General features: G+C 41.6%; 1 protein-coding gene across 1 annotated transcript in view; it reads left to right on the plus strand.

Annotated features, from left to right (window-relative positions):
• Positions 1-747: 747 nt before the first annotated feature.
• RRAGD (Ras related GTP binding D) overlaps positions 748-24,546 on the plus strand; it is a 41,235-nt gene continuing 17,436 nt past the window's right edge. The window contains exons 1-2 of the mRNA XM_079148389.1: positions 748-1,192; positions 22,055-22,350. Coding sequence (XP_079004515.1) covers positions 1,048-1,192; positions 22,055-22,350 — 441 coding nt within the window. The 5' untranslated portion in view covers positions 748-1,047. The remainder of the gene's footprint in view (positions 1,193-22,054; positions 22,351-24,546) is intronic.

Here is a 24,546-nt window from a genome sequence, read left to right on the forward strand (position 1 = left end):
GAGACCTTTTCCAAAAGGCGCAGAGGAATTATTATTTAGTCTAGGCAGCCACCAGGCATGTGATTTCTTCAGAAACATTTATATCTGCGTAGGCCTGAGTTTTGAATATTCTTGGTGGGAAACACTTTGAACCATAAAGACATATTAAAAGGCAATTGCTATGGAGACTGCACTGCCGCTGTGCATTTCTGAGTTCTTTTCTCAGGGTACTTCAGCATCCACCTGGTGTCCTCCGCATGCTGCTCTGGGGTGGGGTTTGGGCGCAGCAGTGTTTGGGACCCGAACGTTAGCCCAGGACTGAAAGTTGGAGACTGCCGCCCAAGGAAAGGCACGGTTGGTGTGTATGCAGCGGGGTGTGAGGCGGTTTCTCGGTGTGTGCAGCCTCCCTGCACCCCCTGGAGCTCTGCCGCCCGTGCGGAGACCACGTGCGGTAGCTGCGCGTGGGGGCCCCTGGCGCGCAGCCGCGGTGGGTGACAGCGCCGCGTCCCGGGGGCCAGTGTTTAGCGCGTGTGTGGTGTGTGTGTGTGTGTGTGTGTGTGTGTGTGTGTGTGTGTGTGTGTGTGTTTCTTTGGGTGGAGGGACGCCGCGCCGCTCTGCACCTCTCGTTAGGGTGAGTGTGTGTGTGTGTGTGTGTGTGTGTGTGTGGCCTCGCCCAGCGCCCCGCCGAGCCGTGCCTGCAGCCGGGTGAGCGCGCGCACCCGTGTGTGTGTGTGTGTGTGTGTGTGTGACAGTGTGTGTCAGGTGACTCGGGTCACGCAGTCTCTCCCTCTCTCTCCTCGGGGAGGAACTGCCGCGCTCCGGCTGACTCCTCCGCCAGCGGGCTAGCGGGCGGGCGGGCGGGGGAGGGGGCTCCGGGCGCGCTGGGAACCGCGCGACCCGGACCTGGGCGCCGCCCGCCGCTGGGTACAGGCTGCCCCCGCCTCCGCCGGCTCCCGCGAAGCTCCAAACAAAACCCCAATTCAGAAATAGGTTGTGGGCGGCTGGTGAGGAGGCTTGGCTCCCGCCCGGGACCCCCGCTGTCCCTGGGACGGCCGGCCGGTGGGCGCGATGAGCCAGGTGCTGGGGAAGCCGCAGCCGCAGGACGAGGACGACGAGGAGGAAGAGGAGGAGGATGAACTGGTGGGGCTAGCGGATTACGGGGACGGGCCCGACTCCTCGGACGCCGATCCGGACAGTGGGAACGAGGAGGGAGGTGAGCGCTCGGCCCCTGGCCCCGCGAGTCCTCGGCTTGCGCCCCTTTCCCTTCTCTCGGTGTCTTCCCGGCCCCGGCCGGGCCAGGCGCGCGGGCCGCCGACTTGGAGGGGATCCAGGCGATCGGACTTGAGGAGTGGCGGGGAGGGGCTCTGGAGGAGAGACCTGGAGCTGCAAAATGGGGGATCCCGGTGCTGGAGGCGGAGGGGAGACCGTGATCGATGGGGAAGCGGGAAGGAGGAAGCGTCTGGGCTGGAGGATCGCGCGCTTTCTGGCCCCTTTCGGGGCTGGTGCCTCTCCGGTCCTCCCCCGGCCGAGCTCTCCGCAGGGTCCCGGGGTTAGGGAAAGGAGGGGATCGCCGGCGCGCCCTGGGACTTCTCCCTGAACGCGGCTGTTTCAGCTGGGGTCAGATGTCGTGGCTAAAAAAAGGCAGTCGGCGGCAGCGTGACTGGCAGGGTCGTCTGCAGCTGCGGGTGTCAGTCTTGTCCCGGGTTGCCACGGGAGGGGTCCTGGGGCCGCAATGTGGGGAGTCCTGTGGGGCGGTTGCGTGGGGGGGATGCTCGCCACAGGAGTCGCCCAGCAGTCGCGGGTTTCCCCAGATCCAGGCAAATACAGTTGTTAGGACACCTTATCTGCGCTCAGTGTCACCAGCTGGGCATGGCAGTGCTTGCCTGGGAGTGAGCGCGGGGCGGGGGCATTCCTTGCCCCTGAAACAAACTGTTTCCTGTTCAAGAAGCAGTTTGTAGCTATTCTTCAGCCTGTAGGGGCTTCCTGCATTTTATTTTTAAGATCTGAGGACGTTGAGCGCTTTTTAGGATTCCAGAAAGAACAATCTTTAAAAATTTCCTCAAAAGCAAGCAAAAGATCCTGTGTTGTAAGGTCACTTGGAAAGGTCAGTAGAACAAGGCTGTTAAACATAATATTATTCTTGGTGAAGCCGTATGCATCTTAGAGAAAGAACTAACTTTTTAAATGTTTCACAATGAAGAAATTGTGCGAGGGATGAAAGTACCTTTGTGGCTTGATTTTTTTTTTTTTTTTTTTTTTTTAGAACTTTTATCGAGAAGTCACTTATTTTAAATTCTCTGTACAAAGTCTTTCTCTGAGGACAGTTTTGATTGTTCTACATATAGTAGGCATTACCTTCAATGAATCAGAATGGAAGTTAACTAAGCCTTGAGCCTGGCAGATGAGAAAACAGGTTTCCAAGTCACCCTTTTTTCCCCCCACTAGAATTGTCTCTCGTGGGAAACTAATGTGTGCACCTGTGCACTTCTCTCTTTAACATTCCCCCTAATTGGTCCCACAGTTGATCTCCAGGCCACATTTTTGTAGATAAAGAAAGGCTTTGCACCCTTTCAATGGAGTCTCTGGGGCTATCTTTCATAATTAAATTGTTCAGCCGATACATTATTATTCAAATTGCATTTGTTAGCTCCTCCCAGATTCTTTGGAGACTGTAGAGAGGCAGAATGGGGATGTATTTGCAAGGTATTTGAAATGGTAGGTGCACTATGGGGTGCATGTGTAATAGGCTTAAAAATTAGAAGAAGAAAAGAAAAAAAAAAAGGGGGACCTGAGGAAGCCAGCAATCTGATGTTGTCCCAGGACTTGTTTATTATGCAATTCTTTAAGGGGCATTTCTAAATTTTCATCTTGGGACTTGAAATTAAAGTGAAATTAAAACCATGCTGGAGAGGTAGGATTCCCTGAACAATGGCTTCCCCAGATCCTGGACTTGGAGACTTTCCTTGCTGCTAACCCAAAGGCAGACATGCCTGTAAGTGATGTTTTGATGACTTCAGTAATAAAACTTGCCGCCTGAGTTCTTGGGATCATCCTGGAAATCTTGCTATAAAAGGATTGAATATATTATGTGGTGAGAGCAGTTCATTACATTTACCTTGTAACTTAAGCCTGGCCTCCTTCCGCCTGGGCCTGATGTAGGTAGGTGGTCTGCTCTCAGACTTATTCCCTAGTTATATTTGACCCCTGTTCTTTCCAGGTTTCCCCGGCTCTGATTCGGAGGTTTAGGCCTTAGTGCAGAATTTCTATCAGAACATTTGTTTTCTACAGTAGCAGATAGGCACCAGTCAGCAGTTCCAGCAATGACTGGCCCTGACAATTGTCATGCGAACTGATATGGTCCCAGGGAGTTGGGGTTAGGAGTAGGGAAGTCAGGAGTTTGGCTTCCCTTCCTGTGTCTTTCAGAAAGCTGTTTGATGTGTTGCATTATAAATCTGTTTTATTTTTGGTAAAATTTACACTTAAATTTATTCTGAGTAAAGATATATATGGTGCCCTTTGAACTACAAGCAAAATATTTTTCTAGTGAACTCTTCTTCCTTCTCCTTCCTAACAGACTTGGTTTAGTGCCTGTTCTTAGTGGAGACCTTGGACTTTTCCCATGAGATTCAGAAACCTATCCTGGCAAATAGGATCCTGGGAGGGTGATGCATGACCCACAAGCTTCACTAGTTAGTCGCCAATTTGTCAGAAACTGTTCAAGGGATGTGGACTGAGGTGGATAATGCAATTTTCATTTCCCTCAATCTGTGAGGCTTATAAAGGAATCTCTGATTTCATGTTTAAATTAGCACTTTGTGAGTTTTACCACATTGTGCATTGAAAATGTAGTGCAGCTAAGGTGAGACTTAAATTGCACTTCTGTGGCTTCCACCCCATATTTTATTCATGAATAGCAGGAGTGTTCTCAGGCACTTTAGTTCTGTTGGGGACAGATTTAGGCACTTCTTAGTCCTTTCTTTGTAGTTAATCACAGATAAGGTGAGTCTTACCTTTAACCCCTACAGTCTAGATAAAACTCCGGAAAGGGGGCAATGATGAAGCCTTTAAAAACAATTGATTAGGGGCTGGGGATGTAGTTCAATAGTAGAGCAACATCCCCCCACAACCCCACAATTGCATCATAATTAATGATTAGTTTTAGACCCATGGACTTTACATCTTCAGTAAATCACTGTGCTTTAAAAATTGTAATAACAAGGAAATCAATTAAAAGATCGTATTAAACACGTGCCAAGTCCTGGGTTCTATTCCAAATACCAAATAAAATAAAATATTTATCCAGAAAGTGAAATTGTTTTCCCCTCAGATTTTTAGGGGAAACTTGGCTGAGACAGCTGCTCTTCTCAGTCCACCTAAGTTTAGCCTATTTCCACAGCAGCCTGCATCCCCACTTCGAGTATGAGAAAGCAACACTTTGGTGGTTACTGGAGGCACAAAGATCCAGGGTTAGCAGGTGATCTTTCCTGTAAGTGTGTACATAATGTGAATCCATCATTTCCCATCTATCAATCACTAGTTTCAACTCTTTTTTCCTTTTCCTTTTTTTTTTTTTTTTTTGTGGTGCTGGGAATTGAACCCAGGGCCTCCTGAATGCTAGACCAGTGCTTTACCACTGAACTAAATCCCCAGCTGTATCTTAAAATAATTTTAAAATTATATGATTTTTTTCCCCCATCATTCTTGAAAGTTGAGATAATCAAATGACTCAGAGATGTCAAGGAACTTTTCTGAGACCACAAAATGAGCTACAAGTAGCTGGAGATGTAGCTTAATGGTAGAGTGAGGGTCTGGGATTGATCCTCAGGACTGTCAAAAAATAAAAAAATGCATATAGAAGAGGGTCAGCTGTGTGTGGAAATGTAAGCCCCTTTCCTTGAAATTCCATTTTGTTCCAAAAGAGCTGGGTTCACTAGGTATGGTGGTGCACCCAGTAATCTCAGTGACTCAGGAGGCTGAGGTGGAAGGATGACAAGTTTGAGGCTAGCTTCAGCAACTTAGTGAGACCTTGTTTCAGAATAAAAAATAAAAAGGACTGGAGATGAGCTTAGTGGTGAAATGCCCCTGGATTCAATCCTCAGTGTCCAAAACAACTTACTTGAGTAACTTATATGAAAATTGGAACAATACAGAGATTAACTTGAACCTGTGTACAGGTGGCATGCAAATTCATGAGGTATTCCATATTTAAAAAAATTTAAATGATGTTAACCAAAGTCACACCTTAGTTAAGTGCTTACTCTAATACCTATATAGAGAAAGCATCATCTTAAATCAGATGTTTTGTAAACAGTGATCATCATCAGTGACTTAGTATTAGAGAAGCTTGACTGTCTACTTTTCTTAGAAATCTTTCCCATTTTAGTATTAAAACAGACATAGTGTAGACTAATGGAAATACCAGGCAGAAAAATCAACTCCTGGGGTTCTACATAAGAGATGCTCTGAGTCTAAAGAGTATCTTATCTTTCAAAGATAACTGTGTGTCCACCTGAGTTCACCTTCTGCTTTATTCCACCCTCCCGACTCCATAGCAAATCCAGACAATTTTCCTTCCTATGTTAGCCACCTCTTTCCTGCTCCTTTTCTTCTTTGTTCTCTACCTCCTGTATTCTTTTTATATCTTCTACATTTTTAAGAAAGCTTTTTTATCCTCCCTCCTCTGCCAAAGCCTTAAAGCTCTTCGGGTGACAGTGGCTCTTCCTGGTTCTGCCATTACAGTTGAATAGTTTTTCACTTCTGGCGTAAAGTGTTCGGGTTGCTGGTTGACTTTCTCCTTCTGCAGACCTCTGAGAGACTGCAGCTCTGTTTCTCAGTGTGTACAAGAGAGGACTGGATAAAAAGCAACCTTGAGTGGTAAGAATACTTTTCCCTACTTGCAGGAAGGAGCATTGGTAAGTCAGAACACATCAGAAATGTCATCAAATCCACATGATAAGGAAATATTTGTGTATGGTATCGTGTGTTTTGGTTGCCTACCAGTGTTATTTATTTAGAGGTTGGTGGACCTTTATTTTATTCATTTATTTATATGTGGTGCTGGGAATCGAACCCAGTGCCCCACACATGCTAGGAAAGCACTCCACCAAGGAGCTACAACCCTAGCCCACAAGTGTGATTTTGAAAGGATCTTATAAAGAAAGAGTTGAACTTCACCTTCATGCCTTTGAAAAATATGTGTTGTTTTCATTTAATGCACCTTACTAAGTAGTTTATCAAATGGACAGTGAATCTTCAGGATTTTTGAATATTCTTATTAGTAGTGCTATTATTATCCATATGATTAATTCCCTTTTGGGTTGGGATTTCTTATGAACTCCTGGGTCTTGAATATTAAGTAGTTCCATTGATCCGCCCACCTGCAGAAATGTAAAGGAGCCACAGATAGTGTAAATAGAAAGTAACTAGTGGCCTCTTCCTAAAACCTTAAGTATGCAGACCCATAAGCCTTTGTTGACCCCACAGAATACTAATAGCAAAGGCATTCTAACTTCCCTTTGAGGTTGAGTGAGCCAAGCCTCCCACTGTAGTCACATTCCACAGAAGACCCTCTTGTTGCCTAGGCTTGGGCTTGGGGTGGGGGTGGGGAAGGGGGGGAAGGTTGGGTGTGTATGCGCTGACAGAACCTGGCAGAGGAGGAAATTAAGACTCAGGGGGACATGTATGGTGTCACATGCAGCTAGTAAATGGGAGGACAGGGACTTGAACCCAGGTCTGACTTTAACCCAGTGATTTACAGTCATTCTGTTTGCCATCACTTTGCCACCACCTTATCCTAATTATTTTATTAAATCTTTGTCTTATATTTCTGTTTGGAGCCTATTCAAAGTTATCACTTCTCAGAGAACTTTTCTTAATTAATAAGCTGTCAGTTGTGATATGCCAGAAATTATGAAGTTCATTTCACACATGCCTCATTCTCCCTAGAGACCCCTTAGACTCAGGAAGACAGGGTCTCATCCCTGTTAAGTCTGTAAGGAGGAGCACATCAGCCTTCAATTCCTGTTTCCCAGGCACAGTCCCCAGGCAGCCCTATGTTTGAGGTGCTGATTCATCTTTCTCTCCTTTTGTTGTCTACTTACAAGTCCTGTTGGTTTTTTGACAGGTTCTGCTGGCTACTGGATAATTCCAGATTGACTCATTAGCCAACAGGTATTAAAGACTGATAGTGGCCCAATGAATTGACCTCTCCTTGGGTGTTCCTCCGGTGATTTGAGTGTCCCTGGGGTCTTCAACAGTCTTTTTCCTTAGTTGTGGTGTTGAGGAAATTTAGGTGCTGTCAGGACTGAATGGAAGAGGGATAGTCTATACCTCTGGCCTTAGTAAGGCTTACCGAGGCATAAAGTTGATCCATTTGACACACAGTTCCAAGTGTTGATATGGGCCAAAGTCAGACATGAGTTTCTTTTTAAAGCTTTGGTTAATTTAACTTCAAATTCTACTCAGGCACTTTTATTTAATTGACCCAACCAATAAATATCTGTTAAGTATTTATTGTAGGAAGCTCTGAGTCCTCTGTTTTGTGTTTACAACAATTGTAATTGTTTAGCTTCAAACTGTTTACAAAAAACAGTGGTAATCTATTTTTTGTGGTACACAGGCCACTGGATCCAAATTAGCTTTTATTTATCTACTTATTTATTTTGTGGTATTAGGAATTGAACCCAGGGACACTCTACCACTAAGCTCTATCCCTGGTCCTTCTTATTTTTAATTTTTGATAAAGAGGCTTGCTGAATTGTCCAGGCTGGCCTTGAACTTGTGATCCTCCTGTCAGCCTCCTGAGTTACTAGGATTTTTAGGCATGTACTATCATGCCTGGCTGGATCCAAATTTTAGGCCAAAGGGGAAAAAAGCTCCCCGCTTTTAAATTCTATTATTTTTTCTGTTTCTGCATTTTTATTGGTGCTCTATAGTTTTTCATAGTGATGAGATTTGTTGCATATTTGTACCTGTACATGCACATAGTATAACAATATAATTTGGCTAATATCACTCCTCAACACTTCCCCCCCTCCCCACTTCACACCCCCTGGTCCCTTTCCTCTACTGATCTTGATCTCCCTTGGATTTTCTTGATATCTACCCCCATACCTTTCTTTTCATTTTTCCTCTCTAGCTTCCACATATGAGGGAAAGCATAGGGCCTTTGACCCTCTGAGTTTGGTTTATTTCACTTAACATAATGGTCTTTAGTTCCATCCACTTTCCTGCAAATGACATAATTTCATTTTAATTTATGGCTGAATAAAACTTCATTGTGTATATATACCACATTTTCTTTATCCATGCATCCATTGATGAACACCTAGACTGGTTCCATAGTTTGGTTATTGTGAATTGTGCTGCTATAAACTTGGGTATCCATGTCTCTCTATAATACTATGACTTTAATTCTTTAAGATGAAAACTGAGGAATGCTATAACTGGGTCATATGGAGTTTCCATAGTTAGTCTTTTGATGAACTAATTTGTAGTAATTTAAAGTGTAAAAGTATACCAAAAAGCCTTCTTTAAAATGTAATATGTTTAGGGTTGTGAGTAGCTCAGTGGTAGAGTACTTACCTAGTATGCACAAGACCCTGGGTTTGCTTTAAAAAAAGAAAAGGAATTATAATATTAAAAATTTACAGAAAGGAGACCCAGGCACGATGGTGCAGCAACTCAGGAAGCTGAGGCAGAAAGTTTGCATGTTCAAGTCTGATGCCAGCCTAAGCAACTTAGTGAGACCTCAGCAACTTAGCAAGACTAATGTCTCAGAACTAAAAATATAAATGAGGGGGGAAGGTGCTAGGGATGCAGCTCAGTGGTTAAGCACCCATTGGTTCAATCTTAAGTGCCAAAAAAAAAAAAAAAAAAAGTAGAGAAAGGCAGAAATTACCTCCAATAACTTATCTCCAAATGGCAACCTTTTTCATTTTTCACATATTGAGGGTTTTGTGTTGTTATAACAGAGACCTAACACTGGGTACTTTATAAAGAAAAGAGATTTACTTAGCCCACAGTTTTGGAGGGTGAAGATCCAAGGTTAGACAGCCCCATCTCTTTGGTCTTTGATAAGAGTTTTTCTGGTTGTATAGCAACACTACAAGGAAGCAAAAGAGAGATCCAGGCCAAGGATGTGGGGTGGCCTTGCTTTATAACACCCTTCTCTCTTGAGAGCTAACTTATTCCACTTTAATCCCTCTTACTCCAGTTTTAATCCCTCCTGAGAGCGGTACCTCCGGTGACCTAAGCACCTTCCATGAGGCCCTGCCTCTTAAAAATTCCAACACCTCAACACCACCATACTGGGGACCAAGCCTCCAGCATGTAGAACCCTTGTCCAAACCATAGCGAAATGATATGGCAAAAATGGCAAAGGGTTACAGTGACATTTCCAAAATATGGAGAAAATAAAGAACAATGAAAATCAGTAAACTTACGGTTATCCATGGCCCAAATATATGTGTATATCCCCAGGTGAACCCTGCTTTGTTATCTTATAGAGTTTTCCACAAAGGTTTTCAGTGTCTAGATGTACCATAAATATCTTATGATTAGTTCATTTATCTTCCTATTTACTTTTTGGCTATTTAAAAAAATGTTTATTGGGACAAGAACATCTAAATCTCTTAACACATTTAAGTGTAGGACACATTCCCGGTGACTATAATGCTGACTGTAGGAACAGGGTTTACAGCAGATCTCCAGGTCCTATTGGTCTTACTTGACTGGAACATCGTTGATTGATTGAAACTTGGTTGATTAGTACTTGGGTGAGAGGATAAATGCAATCGACCTGAGGAGTAGAGATGCTGTGTAGGTGGTCACTACGTGGTAACTGCTGGAAGAAATTGAACTGGGTTGGTTTGAGCTGTTCCACCGTGACCAGGGCACCGTGAAATGCCCTGACCCTCATCCAACAAGATCAGGGGGAGAAAGGGCCACTAGGGCAGACTGCCTCAGCACCCTCCATTCCCTCTTCTAGCCTGTGTGCATCCTCACATTCTTAACTCCCTTCTGAGGCCCCATCCTTTCCTCATGGGAGCTGGAGAACAGCTGGCACTTCAGGTTCAGCAAGTCCAGCCTCTTCCCCGTTACCATTTTGGTGAAATTCTTAGTGATTTCCTCATGTCTTTGGGATTAAACTCCAAACTTCTCAGCATGGCATTGGTGAGCCAGCTCTGCCAACTGATTTAATCAGATGTGTTTGTTGAACTCGTGCCTTATGCTACGTTGAATTTGCCTGTGCAAGAGACAGTACAGAGGGGCTGGGGTTGTGGCTCAGTAGTAGAGCACTTGCCTAGCACATGGAGGCACTGGGTTCGATCCTTAGCACCACATAAAAATAAAAAAGTAAATAAATAAATAAATAACTTTTTTTAAAAAAAGAGATGGTACAGAAGGTAACAAACGAGACACATGTACAAAGTAAAAAAATTGTTTTTGTGGTGATAAGGACTATGAGACACAGGGCTGTGGGCTCAAGTGATAGGATGTGATTTAGATCAGAGGAGGTGACATGGCAACTGGGCTGAGTGCAGAGGAGCCTGGGGAAGGCTTCCAGGTGGAGAGAGAAGCAACTTGAGACCCTGAGGTGAGGAACTTTCTAGAAGGCCTGAGTGGATGGAAGAGAGAAAGTGGGGCGGAAGAACCAGGCTCGGGTGGGAAGCAGCCCCCGTGGCACCTCTGAAGAGAGGAAAGTAGCAGCTGGATTTTACTCTAAATGCTCCTGGGACCTTCTGGAACACATGCCACCTCTTCTTGCCTTCAAACTGCAATCCTTTACCTCTGGTTCCTTTACACGTCAGATCTCTTGCTGGGGTGGCCTTTCCCTGTCAGTTCTTTTATGCCTCCTGTATAAGATTCAGGTACACTCAGTGCTCCTGACACCTAGCTGGCTGTGCATTGGAGGTGTTTCTCTTGTCTCTGTTCCCCTCTAATTGCTAAGGGATGGGTCTTTTTCTTTGTGTCTGCAGTCCTGCAGCCCTGCCACACACTTGGCAAGCTTTCAGGGAACCTTCATGAAATGAGAACAAACAACCCTCTTACAAATTTCACCTCACTTCAGCAACTGCCTCCACTTCCCAGCCTCTGTCTAGGGCTGCTGCTCTCATTTCAAGTCCTTCTGTAGCTGGTTTCTGATTTCATATATTTTAAAGACCCAACTTTTGATCTCCCCTTTCCGAGCAGCTGTCTTCCTGTGTTGTCCTTCAGACTTTTAAACCCGACACAGTGGATGGTCTCAGGGAGTTGCTGGTGGACCAACCCAGCCTTCTCAAGGAGGCTTCTCTTCCCCATCAGCCCTCCTGCCTCTGCCACTCCCGTTGTGGAGTCAGGGGCTCTTTGGGGAGCTCACAGCTGTACTCTTAGCCCATGTGGATGGGGACTTGAATTCTGGACCTTCAAGATAGAAATCTTGGTACTGCTCTGATCAAGCTACCCAGGCTCTAGGGTTTCTTAAGTGAAGTTACTTGAGGAGAGGGTGGGAGAGGATTAGAAGAGCCATCTTTGGCAGCAGTCTTTCTCTGATGTAGAAGAAACTTTTCTTCATCTCTAATAGTAGTCTATAAATTTTTTATTGTGCTTTATTTTGTGGTTTTGGAGCTTGAACCCGTAGCCTCGTGCATGCTAGGCAAGTACTCTACCACTGAGCTACATCCCCAGCCCTTTTTAAAAATTTTATTTTGAGACAGGGTACTGCTGGTAGTTGCCCAGGCTGGCCTTGAACTTGTGATCCACTTCCATTAGCCTCTGGAGTAGCTGAGATTACAGGTGTGCATCACCGCCCCATCATTACAAATTTAACTGTGGCCCACAGTAAAAAATGTACGTTATGAACCAGCACTGATGTGCATGTAAATAAACCCAAGAGTCTCACTAAGCAGTATTTACTCTTAGTATGCATGATGTACTCCGATATTTTCTAATATCTTCTTTTTTTTCTTTGTTGTTGTTGAGTACTGTTGCTGTTTAATGCCCACTGATTGATTTTTGTGTTGACAAAATCTTCTGACTTTAAGGTTTGGAAATCATAGATACAATGGAAATCATGGATATAGAATATTTGAAGCTAGAAGCTTCCAGTGCTGGCATGAAGCCATTTTGTACAATGCTTGGAAGGTCTGCTGTAAATTTTAATTTATAACATATGCAAATTAGACTATATTTAGTATTTAATGTGACAAAGAGAGCTGAATGGTGGCTAAGGCTCTGAGTGAGCATATTACCTTATACAGGGCATGTGACCTTGGGCCTATTCCTTTCCAGTTTCCTCAGATGTAAAACAGACAGGGTTTGACTATGTTACCTAGGTTGTCCTGCCTCAGCTAGCTGAAACTACAGGTGTATATACCACTGTAACTGGATGGAAGGTTTTAATAAAATCCAGTTCACCAATTTTGGACAGGGGAAGATGTCATACCTAAGGAAAAAATTTGTTTTCTCTATGGGGATTAAACCCAGTGATGTCTATCACTGAGCTACTTCCCCAGCCTTTTTCATTTTATTTTTTAAATTTTGAGACAGGGTCTTACCAAGTTGCTCAGGTTGACCTTAAACTTGTGTTCCTCCGGAGTCACTGGGACTACCAGAATGCACTACTGCGCCTGACAAGAATTTTTTGCCCCACCCAAAGTCGTATTATTTTCTTCTAGAAATTCCATGGTTTTAGGCTTTACATTTAGGCCTATAATCAACTTTTTTACCTATGATCTATTTTGAGTTAATTTTTATATATAGTGTAAGGTATAGATTGAAATCCTCCTCTTCCTCTTTCTCCTTCTTTTTTTGCCTACGGAAGTCCTGTTCTAGCACTGTTTGGTGACAATCATTACCCTTCCCCAGGAGCCGGCTTTGCATCTTTGTCAAAACTCTATTGTTGCTGGGGGTGTGGTGATACATGTCTACAATCTCAGTGATTTGGAGGGTGAGGCAGGAGGATCACAAGTTCACGACCAGCCTTAGCAACTTATTGGGACTCTGTCTCAAAATAAAAAATGAGGTTGTGGCTCAGTGGTTAAGCATTCCTGGGTTCAATCCCCAATACCAGAAAAATCAAAACCAAACCAACAACAAAAAACTCTGTTGTCCTTGTATGAGTGGGTTCATTTCTGGCTTCCTGTTCTGTTCTAGTGATCTGTTTGTATCTGTATGCCAACATTACATTGTCTAAACAAGATTTTTACTTTTCTCCAAGATGAGGGCTATGTTTTATGTATCATTTTATCCACCAATATTTTCCAAGCAACAACTTTGGGCACATTAACTAATATTTTTATTATATCCATAAAACAGAAACCATAAGACAGCCATTGAAAGAAAAATTGTAGAGTTGAAATCACAATTTAAGGAGTATTTTTTTTTTTTTTTTTAGTTGTTGATGGACCTTTATTTTAGTTATTTATTTATATGTGGTGCTGAGAATCAAACCAGTACCTCACACATGCTAGGCATGCGCTTTCACCTCTGAGCCACAACCTCAGCCCTTAAGGAGTATTTAATATTTTGAAAATTTTGTGTTTGGCATATAAAGTCAAAAGGAAATAGCAAAGGTTTACAGTCCTCTTATGCATCTTTGGAATTTGACTCGTCAGTCTATACATTAAAAGATTATACATGTATGTGAATATATTTTCTATTTAAAATTAAAACCACTTTTTTTTTTTTTTTTCTGGTAATGAGGATTGAACCTATAGACCTCTACCATTGAACCACATCCCCAGTCCTTTTTATTTTTTTATTTTGAGACAGGATCTTGCCAAGTTGCTGAGGGTCTTGCTAAGTTGTTGAGAATAGCCTCAAACTAGCAGTCCTCCTACCTCAGAGTCGATGGAATTACAGTTTGGGTCACCGTACCAGCTCAAATTCCCTTTTTTTTTTTGGAAGGGTGTGCAGGTACCAGCAATTGAACTCGGGGGCACTCACCACTGAGCCACATCCCCAGCCCTATTTTGTATTTTGTTTAGAGACAGGGTCTTACTGAGTTTCCTAGCACCTTGCTTTTGCTGAGGTTGGCTTTGAACTTGAGATCCTCCTGCCTTAGCCTTCCAAGCCACTGGGAATACAGGCATGGGCCACCAGGTCAGGCTTCAAATTCCCTTTTTTTTCCTGTGATGCTTGAGATTGAACCCAGGGCCTTTTGAATGTGAGGCAAGCACTCTACCAACTGAGTTTTATCCCCAGCCCAAATTCCCTTTAAGTCCCCTAAATCCCTTTCTCTTCTACCTATTCTTTACTATTTGCTATATAACCTTCTGGATCATTTCCTAATACAATTTTTTGCCCAAATTTATCTTTTCTACTGGTTTCAGATAGTTATCCTTATATTTAAAACAAAATTAATACTTAATATTTAACTATGCTTTTGTTGTTTTTATTTTGTGTATGGTGTAGGAGTCGAACTCAGGGCTTCATGCAAGCTCCATATTGCTGAGCTATGTACCCCATCTCAAACTGTGGTTTTTAAATAAGAACCATAGTGTTCTTTTACTTAACTCTGTCTTGTGTCTACGTTGTCTGTAATTTTAGGTTCTAATTTTTAGTGAAAAAAATCTAAATCAATACTTATTTAAAATTAATAGTTTTCACTGAAATTTGTTTTCCATTGCTGATTTTATTGCTGGACATGTTGGGTATGTTTTTCTTGCAGCAATACATCCTTTAGTAATTCAAGGAAATTAAGTGGGCAGGCAATAAACTGAGTCCCTGAATGTCTGAAAATGTGTTTTTTGTTTTTTGTTTTGTACTGGGCATTAAACCCAGGGGCATTTTACCACTGAAACAAAACACTATCTCAAAATAAAAAATAAAAATGGCTGGGGATGTAGCCATTTTTATTTTTTATTTTGAGATAGTGTTTTGCTAAGTTGCTTAGGGCTTCTTTGGGTTGCTGAGGCTGGCCTTGAACTTGTGATCCTTCTGCTTCAGCCTCCTGAGTCACTGAGATTATAGACATGTGTCATTGTACTTGGTTGAAAATGTCTATTTCACTCTTACATTTGAAAAATAGTATGAATGGTATATAAATCTGAACTGAAAGACATTTTCCTTCAGTCTTTGAAGGTATTCTGTTCTTTTCTGTGTTGTTACAAATCTATCTTTCCAATTGCTTTCCTCTTCTGGTACTTGTAAGGATTTTATTTTCTTGATGTTTTAAATACTGTGAATTCTTTTTTTAAGGTATGCGCTTACTGCTTTTGTTTAAATTTTTCCTTTTTATTTTGTGGGCCTGTTTATTTTGAGTTTTCTCCTTCCCTAATTTGGGAAAGGCTTATCTGTTACTTAGTTAAATATTGCTTACCCTTCATATTCTGCATTCTTTCTTTTTGCAAACTTCTTTGGCAGGATAATAGGACTTTGGAATCTTATTTCTGATGTCACTGACATTTATTTCATACTTTCCTATACTCTATCCCTATATACTGCATTCAGAAAGAATTTTCCAGTTGACTTTTTCCCTCCTCATCTGCTTTTCATTCCATATATCTTTCTTCCTCCACAATTATTTTTTTGAAACTTTTTTTCAGTTATTTGTCCACATTTCTTATTGGTGCATTATAGTTGTACATAATAATGAGATTTGCTATATATTCACACATGCCCACAATCTAACAATATAATTTGACCACTATCACTCCCCAGCACCCCCCCCCGCCCCCACCCACCCCCACCCCTTGGTCTCTTTCCTCCACTGATCTTCCTTGGATTTTCATGAGAGCTCCACCCACCTTTCTTTTCCTTTTTTTTTTTTCTCTAACTTCCACATATGAGCAAAAACATATGACCCTTGACCTTCTGAGTTCGACTTATTTTGCTTAACATAATGATCTCTAGTTCCAACCACTTTCCAGCAAATGATATAATTTCATTTCTCTTTATAGTTGAAAAAAAATTCCATTGTGTATTTATACCAATTTTCTTCATCCATTCATCCATTGATGGACACCTAGGCTGGTTCCATAGTTTAGCTATTGTGAATTGTGCTGCTATAAGCACAGGTTTTCAGCTATCACTATAGTACAGTGACTTTAATTCTTCAGGATAAATACTGAGGAGTGATATAACAGTCGTATGCGGGTTCCATGCCTACTCCTTTGAGGAAACTCCATGCTGATTTCTATATTGGTTGTACTAATTTGGCAGTCCCGTCAAGAGTGTAAAAGTGTTCCTTTTGGGAGCTGGGGAGAGAGCTCAGTCGGTAGAGTGCTTGCCTTATAAGCACAAGGCCCTGGGTCCGATCACCAGCACCCGGAAAAAAAAAAAAAAGTGTCCCTTTTTCTCCACATCCTCTTTAGCATTTATTATTTGTATTCTTGATGACTGCCATTCTGACAGGTGTGAGATGAAGTCTCAGCGTAGTTTTGATTTTCCTTTCCCTAATTGTTGATAATGTTGAATATTTTTTCATACACTTGTTGACTATTTGTATTTCTTCTTTGGAAAACTGTCTGTTTGATTCATTTGCTCATGTGTTAATTGGGTTATCTGATTTTTCAGTGTCAAGTTTTCTGAGTTCTTTATATAGTCTGGATATTAATCCTGTCAGAAGAGTAGCTAGCAAAGATTTTCTCCCATTCTGTAGGTTCTCTCTTCACATTCCTGATAGTTTCCTTTGCTATGGAGAAACTTTTAAATTTGATGCCATCTCATTTATTAACTCTTGGCATTATTTCCTAAACTTCAGGAGTCCTCTTGAGACAGTTGTTGCCTGTGCCTATATGCTGGAACGTTGACCCTACATTTTCTTCTGGAAGTTTCATAGTTTCTGGTCTAATTCCAAGGTCTTTGATCCATTTTGAGTTGATTTTTGAGCAGGATGAGAGATAAGGGTCTAGTTTCATTCTTCTACATATTGATAACAAGTTTTCCCAGCACCATCTGTTAAAAAGGTTGTCTTTTCTCCAGTGTATGTTTTTGGCACTTTTGTCAAGGATCAGTTGATTGTAGATGTGTGGGTTTGTCTCTGTGTCTTCTGTACTATTTATTTGTCTATGTGTCTGTTTTTATGCCAGTACCATGCATTTTTTGTTACTATAGTTTCTGTAGTATAATTTGAATTCAGGTATTGTGATTCCTCCAGCATAGATTTTTTTTTTTTTTTTTTTGCTTAGAATTACTTGGGCTATTCTGGGTCTTATATTCTTATATTCAAATTCTTGAATTTTAGGACTTTTTTTCTAGTTCTGTGAAGAGTGTCATTGGTATTTTGATGGAAATTGCATTGAATCTTTTGGTAGTATGGGCATTTTGACAATATTAATTCTCCCTATCCATGAACAATGTTTTATAGTTTTCATTGTAGAGGTCTTCTACCTCCTTGGTTAGATTTATTCCTTGTTTTTTTTTTTTTTTTTTTTTTTTTTCTTTTTCTTTTTCTTTCTCTCTCTCTCTCTCTCTTTTTTTTTTCCCCCCCTGAGGCTATTGTGAATGATATTGTTTTCCAATTTCTTTCCCAGCAGATTCATTATTGGTATATAGGAAAGTTATTGATTTTGTAACTTGCTACTTTGCCAAATTTGTATTTTAGGTCTAGCAGTCTTTTGGTTTTGGGGATTTTTGGGGTTTTTGGGATTCTCTATGTATGGGATTATATCATCGGCAAACCCTGGTAATTTGACTTATTTCTTTCTTATTTTTATCTTTTTTTTTTTTTTAAGTTATAGGCGGACACAATACCTTTATTTTACTTATTGATTTTTATGTGGTGCTGAGGATCGAACCCTGTGCCTCACATGTGGTAGGCAGGTGCTCTACTCCTGAACCACAACCCCAGCCCTTTTAATCTTTTTTATTTCCTTCTCTTGCCTAATTGCTCTGGCTAGAATTTCTAGTGCTATATTAAATAGGAATGGTGAGAGTGGACAACCTTGTCTTGTCCCAGATTTTAAAGGAAATGCATTCTGTTTTTGCCTTGCTTACTATGTATACCTTTTCTATTGTCCTTAGGAATTTAGTTTGGGAAGAGAAGGTATCTTTTTGGTATCAGGGATTGAACCCAGGAGCATTCATTCCCCAGCCCTTTTTATATTTTATTTTGAGACAGGGTCTTGCTAAGTTGCTTAGGGCCTCGCTAAGATGCTGAGGCTAGCTTTGAACTTTCAATCCTCTTGCCTCAGCCTCTGGAGCCATTGGGATTACAGGCATATGCCACTGCACCTGGCTTCCAAAGAGAAGATACCTTTAAACTTGAAATTCTGTTTTCTTTTTCAATTCATGACCTGCTTTTGCTGAAATAGACTTGAAATGGTGATACTGTATCATATAATCCATGTTGAAGAAGAAAGCTGGTGACATTTTAGATGATATCAGTCATGTGATATTGTATAAGTCATGTGAAATTAATATATCAGTATGATAAGATACTGTAAATCATCAGCAATTTGCTGGATTAAGTTGAACTGAAAAGGAGTGTGTGGGTAAGGTGGGGGTGGGAGATGAGGCTTATAGCGGAGTGTGTTAGTCAGCTTTTTGCCTCTGTGACCAAAATATCCAATGAGAACAACTTAGAGAAGGAAAAGTTTATTTTGGCTCACAGTTCGTTAGTTGATGGTGGGCCAGCTCCATTGTCCTGGACTGAAGGTGAGGCAGAACATCATGGCAGAAGGGCTTGGTAGAGAGTGCTGCTCCATTCATGGCAGGCAGGAGACAGGAGCTGGGGGCTGCAGGTAAGATGCACCCTTCCAGGGCACACCCCCAGTGACCCACCTCTAGCTACACCCCACCTGCCTACAGTACCACCCAATTCATCCTTTCAAAGTAGGGCGAATCTGTTAGGTTACAGCTCTCACAATCCACTCATTTTATCTCTGAATATATCCTGCATTAACACAGGAGCTTTGGGGAGTCACCTCATATCCAAACCATAACATGAACTCTTACCTATGTGTATCTCACCCACTTATTTTTTCTTCATTTAATCATTGTTTTATCTGAAATTTGTGTGTTTACTTGTGCCTATTGCAAATTCAGACATCAAAATATTATATATAATAAATGAAATTTACTAAGATATTGTCAATTATTAAGTGCTTTAGTCAATTGCAGAGATTTTTTTTTTTGGGGGGGGGTTGGGCATTGTTAGTTACAAAAGGAAAATAAAAAGATTACTGTCCAGTCTCTATTGGATTATGGTCAGACTGGGACCAGGAACAGAGAAAGACATAGGTGTAGAAAGAAATTTAGAAAAATAATTTAATGTAGGTATATTTCTATATTTGTTTATATTCTTCCTTTTTAAAAGATGTTTCTTCATCTTTCTCCAGGTTTAATAAGGGCTCTTTTATGTGTTTATGTTTTTGGTCATTCATGAAGCTTTTTAAAAAAATTGAGATATATTTCACATAGCATATGTAATATTTGCCCTTTTAAAGTTTATCATTCAGTGGTTTTTTAGTATATTCACAAATATGCGATCATCACCACCTAATTCCAGAATATATTCTTTTCCAAAGAAACTACATACCAATTAATGTTTACTACCCATTTTTGTTTCTCTCCAATCTTGGAGAGATTGGCAGTCATTAATCTTTTTGTCCCTATGGATTTTTCTATTCTAGACATTTCATATAAATGGAATCATACAATATGAAACGTTTTGTGTCTTGCTTCTTTTACATAGTGTAATGTTTTCAGTGTTCATCCACATTTTAATGTGAATCAGTACTCCATTCCTTTCATATGGCTCAGTAATAGTCCATTGTATGGATATATCATATTCTACATGGGTTCATTTGGGAGTTCATGGGCATTGGTTTGTTTCTATTTTGTGGTTATTATAAGTTCATATACAATTTTTTACTGGGACATATGTTTTCTTTTTTTGTTTTTTGATGTATTTCTTATTTTAAAAAAATTTAAATCTTTATTAGTTGTAGATGGACACATACCTTTATCTTATTTATTTATTTATTTTCATGTGGCGCTGAGGCTCAAATTCAGGGCCTCACACATGCTAGACAAGTGCTCTACCACTGAGCTAGGACCCCAGTTCCTTTTTGGTGGTGTATTTCTAGGAATTGAATTGCTGGGTTATATGGTAACTCCATATTGACACTTTAGAGGAACTGCCAAATTGTTTTTCAAAATGTACCATTTTGCATTTCCACCAGCAGTGTGTGAAAGTCCAGATTCTCTAGATCCTTACTAACACTTGTTATTATTTGTCTTTTTAAAATTATGGACATCTTGGTGTGAAGAGGCTTCTCATTGTGGTTTTGAATTGTACTTCTCTCATGGCTAATGATGTGTGAAGCACTTTTTCATATGCTTATTGGCCATTTGTGTCTTTTTTGGAGAAATATCTATTTTTGGGGGGTGGGGATTGTCTTAACGTTGAATTGTAGGAGTTCTTAATAGAGTCTGGATACTAGACCCTTTCATATATGACTTGCAGATGTTTTGTTCCATTATGTAGGTTCTTTTGCTTTCTTTTTAAATTTTTGATGAAACCCAGTTTGCTTTTTCCCCTCCTGTGGTTACTTGTGCTTTTGGTGTCAGAGTTAAGAAATCATTGGGAAAAGGGTCTCAATGATTTCTAAACCATTGCCTGATCTAAGGTCACCAAGATTTATACCACTATCTCCTTCTAAGAGTTTATAGTTTTTGCTCCTCATTTTAGGCATTTAGTCCATTTTGAGTTGATTTTTGCATATGGTGTCAGATAAGGGTCTAACTTCATTCTTTTACATGTGTAAAACTAGTGGCCCGTTGCTGAGTCTTACTTTTAGTAATCATTTTAGGTCTTCGATCTCATTTAATTACCATAACAATCCTGTGAGTTATCATTCCCATTTTCAACTTCATATTAGGATTTTGAAACTGAGTCTTAAAGGCTACGTATTTTTTCCAAGGTCTGTTAGCTCAAGCCCCAGGTTTTGACTTTAGAGCCCTACCATTTAACAACTAGGCTACACTTCCTTTGCTTTCGGGAAATGTACGTGCTTGTGGTTAAGCATGAAGGCTGCTTTGAAACTAAGTGGCTGTGTAGGACTAAAGAATATTGTGGAACCAACACTACATGTTTCAAACACAAAGAAAAGAGAACCCTACAGGGTTTTGAGCCTTTACACAATTCCTACTTTTATTTGGTAAACTTAGTCCCCCTAGGACTCTTGGCAGAGGATTTTAGGATTGGGTTCTTGTTACCAAGGGCTAGAGTAGTGCTGACCTTAAGAGCTTTCTGTGATGACAACCACGTTCTGTATCCATGTTGTCCATTATGTCAGCCACTCCCCAGATGGGGCTGTTGAGCATTTGCAGGGGTAGAGAAACAGGAACCAGATTTCTTTCTATTGTGGTAAAATACACATAATATACATGATATAACGTTTCTCATTTTATATTTCCCCATCTGAAAGTCTGTACTGTGTACTCCTTATTCCTCTTGCCTCAGGCCCTAATAATCCACCATTCTGTTTTCTGTGTCAATGAATTTGGCTACTGTAGGGACCAGGTACTTTCTATGACTCTGGGTCATACAAAGAGGATCTGCATTTCTAATTTTAATCCAATTAAATTTGAATAGCTCTTTATGGTTAATAGCTACTTACTGTAGGCCTAGAGCCAGGGTAGGCCTGGGAGAAGACCACCTCTCAGAAAATTGACACAGTCTGAATGTGAGGCATCTGGTTCATGCCCACACTCCAGGCCTTTGTGACTGAGAGGGGAACTAAAGAAGTGAAAATCAAATAAACAAGCATCTCCCTAGTGCAGAGAGACTCTGAGGATGTCGTACAGAAGAACATTGCTTCAGAATGCTGAGACCTGAGTTCTGTCCATGGACAGTCTGCTCTAGGTCCTTTCTGCTCTCATGTTCCAGAGTACCTGCTTGGGATGTGAAATTGTACATAGAGGCATCTTCCCCTCTGGGATGGCATGAGGTGGAGAGAGGGCATTTTTCAGTGTTCCGCACTTCCAGAAACTGCCCTCTTTATGAGTGGGGTGGTGTAGTCAGGAACTCGTTCAGAAGGACAGCATCTTCTGTGAGTCATGAATTACACTGAGGCGGAAGTGAAACTCCTCTAATTAACCACTGGGAAAGCAACTTACCCTCATTCTCGTTTTGTGGTTTCTCCAGTGCTGGACTTCAGCGATCCCTTCAGCACTGAGGTGAAGCCGAGAATCCTGCTCATGGGCCTGAGGAGAAGCGGCAAGTCATCTATTCAGAAAGTCGTCTTTCACAAAATGTCGCCCAACGAGACGCTGTTCCTGGAGAGTACTAACAAGATATGCAGGGAGGATGTTTCCAACAGCTCCTTTGTCAATTTTCAGATTTGGGACTTCCCAGGACAGATTGACTTTTTTGACCCCACCTTTGACTATGAGATGATCTTCAGAGGAACGGGAGCACTGATATTCGTCATCGACTCTCAGGTACAGCTCAGTGTCTCAGGCATGATGACCCAGTGGCCTCTGCTCAGGCAACATCTCCCCACATTCGTTTTGATGGCTTTGGTTTGGTTTTTGAAATCTAGACTAGGCCTTTCTACCAAAGGTTTCTTGGTGTGGCCCTCAGACTTTGCAAAGGAGAAAAGCTCCCTCCCTCCCTCCTGCCCTGACCAACGACCAACTAACCCAGCCTTAGGGACCAAGGTCGGCAAATATATGTCAAGAACCCCCCCCCCCCCCCCCCCCCCCCCCCCGCCTCCCCTGGCAGACATCTATAAAAGATCACAGGTTCTATACACCAAAAATCTATAGAAAGGTACATTTAAATGTACATCATTTCCTACAAAGGTAAAGTTTTAAGTGAACATTTTTCTTCTGAATCAAATTATAATTATCACTAATACACAATTATGACATAATAATGTACCTGTATTTTACAGATAACTAGAAGTAAAATTTGAGATAAATTTCTTTTCTAAGGAGATGGATATTTCATGGTTTTTCACTTAATTTATATATTCATGCTTGAATAAGCCAGGATTTGGATCAATTCTGTTTGTATAGATGTTCAAACTTTGTTCACATGAATAAGTATCGGATACAGGGTGAGATTTATTATAGCCTTCGTCCAATTATTTTAAATCCTTCCAAGTTATATCCCCTATATTATCCAGTTTTCAGTCATAAAAGTAGTATATCAACAGACAGCCTGATTGGGTACTTCTCCAACCTTTGCTTGGAAGCAAAGAATCAGGGGAACCCCCCCGCCTTGACTAGTGAAGAGCCCTATTTCCCAGCCATTGGTCAGATTCACATTAGCCTTCCAAACTGGCTCTTTGACACCTGGGTTTTTATACCCAGGGGCTTTTCTCCTCTAGTGGCTATAAATGGGAGGCGGGAAAAGGAAACAGGCCACAGGTACATTTCAGGCAGATCTGGGGGCTTGGGCATGATGCCTTGCAAACACTCATTCAAAGTGTCTGTGACTTGTGGCCCAGACCAAAGGCTCTCCCATAGACTTTTTTATGGCTGTTGGGGAGTAAAAGGCAATAGGTCCTCCAGGTGTGTGCTAAATCATCTCTGAAGTTCAGGTCTTTTCCTTTTTCCCTGATATTTCTCTGAAACTGCGTACCTGTCATCAGGTCAGCCAACTGCTGGTGTGCATCACCTGGCCCTCCAGGATCTCAGAGGTGTTAGGAAGAGGTTATGGAGACTGTTAGTTATCATGGTTCTAAGACCACACTTGGAAAACCATTCTCTGAGAAACAGCTTATGCCTGAGAGCATCAGAAACTAGGTGCCTATTTATATAATAATGAGATTTTTCAACAGTCTTTCAAATCCAAGAGGCCACGCTGTACTTGTGTAGCTATTCTTCAGGGTGCGGGTGTGCAGGGGGGAGACTGGAAATCCAGTACCTGATCTATGGGCAGCAGTTCACTCTCCCTTTGGCCCACCCAGAAAGGCTGGTGTCAGGCATGCTTGTAGACACCTGCGTCATGTCCAGGGCCTGCTGTCAGCAGCTGCTTTCCTGGCTGTCCCACTTGTACTGACCTGTTTTCTGGCCCATCTGTGGCCTTGGCAGTATCCCCTGCCTTCCCATCTCAGGTCTGCCAGACCTTCCTGCCTCAGATATGCCTGGAGCCCAAGGGAGTGGATAGAGTATGTGCACAGTGCCTGGGAGGGGAGGCTCGGGTGTGGGGATGTCATCTAAGCTCCCTTTTCCCCTCGGGTTGCCCAGTACTGTGTCTGTACTAGTTGAACTAGGTAGCAGTAATAGTAGTCCTGGCCAGAGTAAAGTACATTCCAACTAGATGACTCATTTTCGGACAATGGCTTACTAACAACTTAAATACTATACTGTGCTAATATAGCAATTTGCATTTATGGAATTCAAATTTCCAATGCAAATCTATCTTAGGTGTTTATAATATGATTGTAATTTGGCTAAAACAGGTATACTTGTCTATTTTTAGATCGCAACTGTAATTCAGTTTTAATGTTACCTGAACATGAAAAGCAGACCTTCCACCTGAGTTGTTTTAGTTTCGTTTTAAGGTTTTTGTTTTGTTTGTTGTAGGCCAGAAATAAGGTATAAATAAGAATGTCTGAATTCATCTTTCTAAGTTACACTTTAAAAATGACCACGGGGTCTGGGGGTGTAGTTCAGTGGTAAAACACT

This window comes from Sciurus vulgaris (assembly GCF_902686455.1).
Source record: "Sciurus vulgaris genome assembly, chromosome: 7".
Lineage (NCBI taxonomy): Eukaryota > Metazoa > Chordata > Mammalia > Rodentia > Sciuridae > Sciurus > Sciurus vulgaris.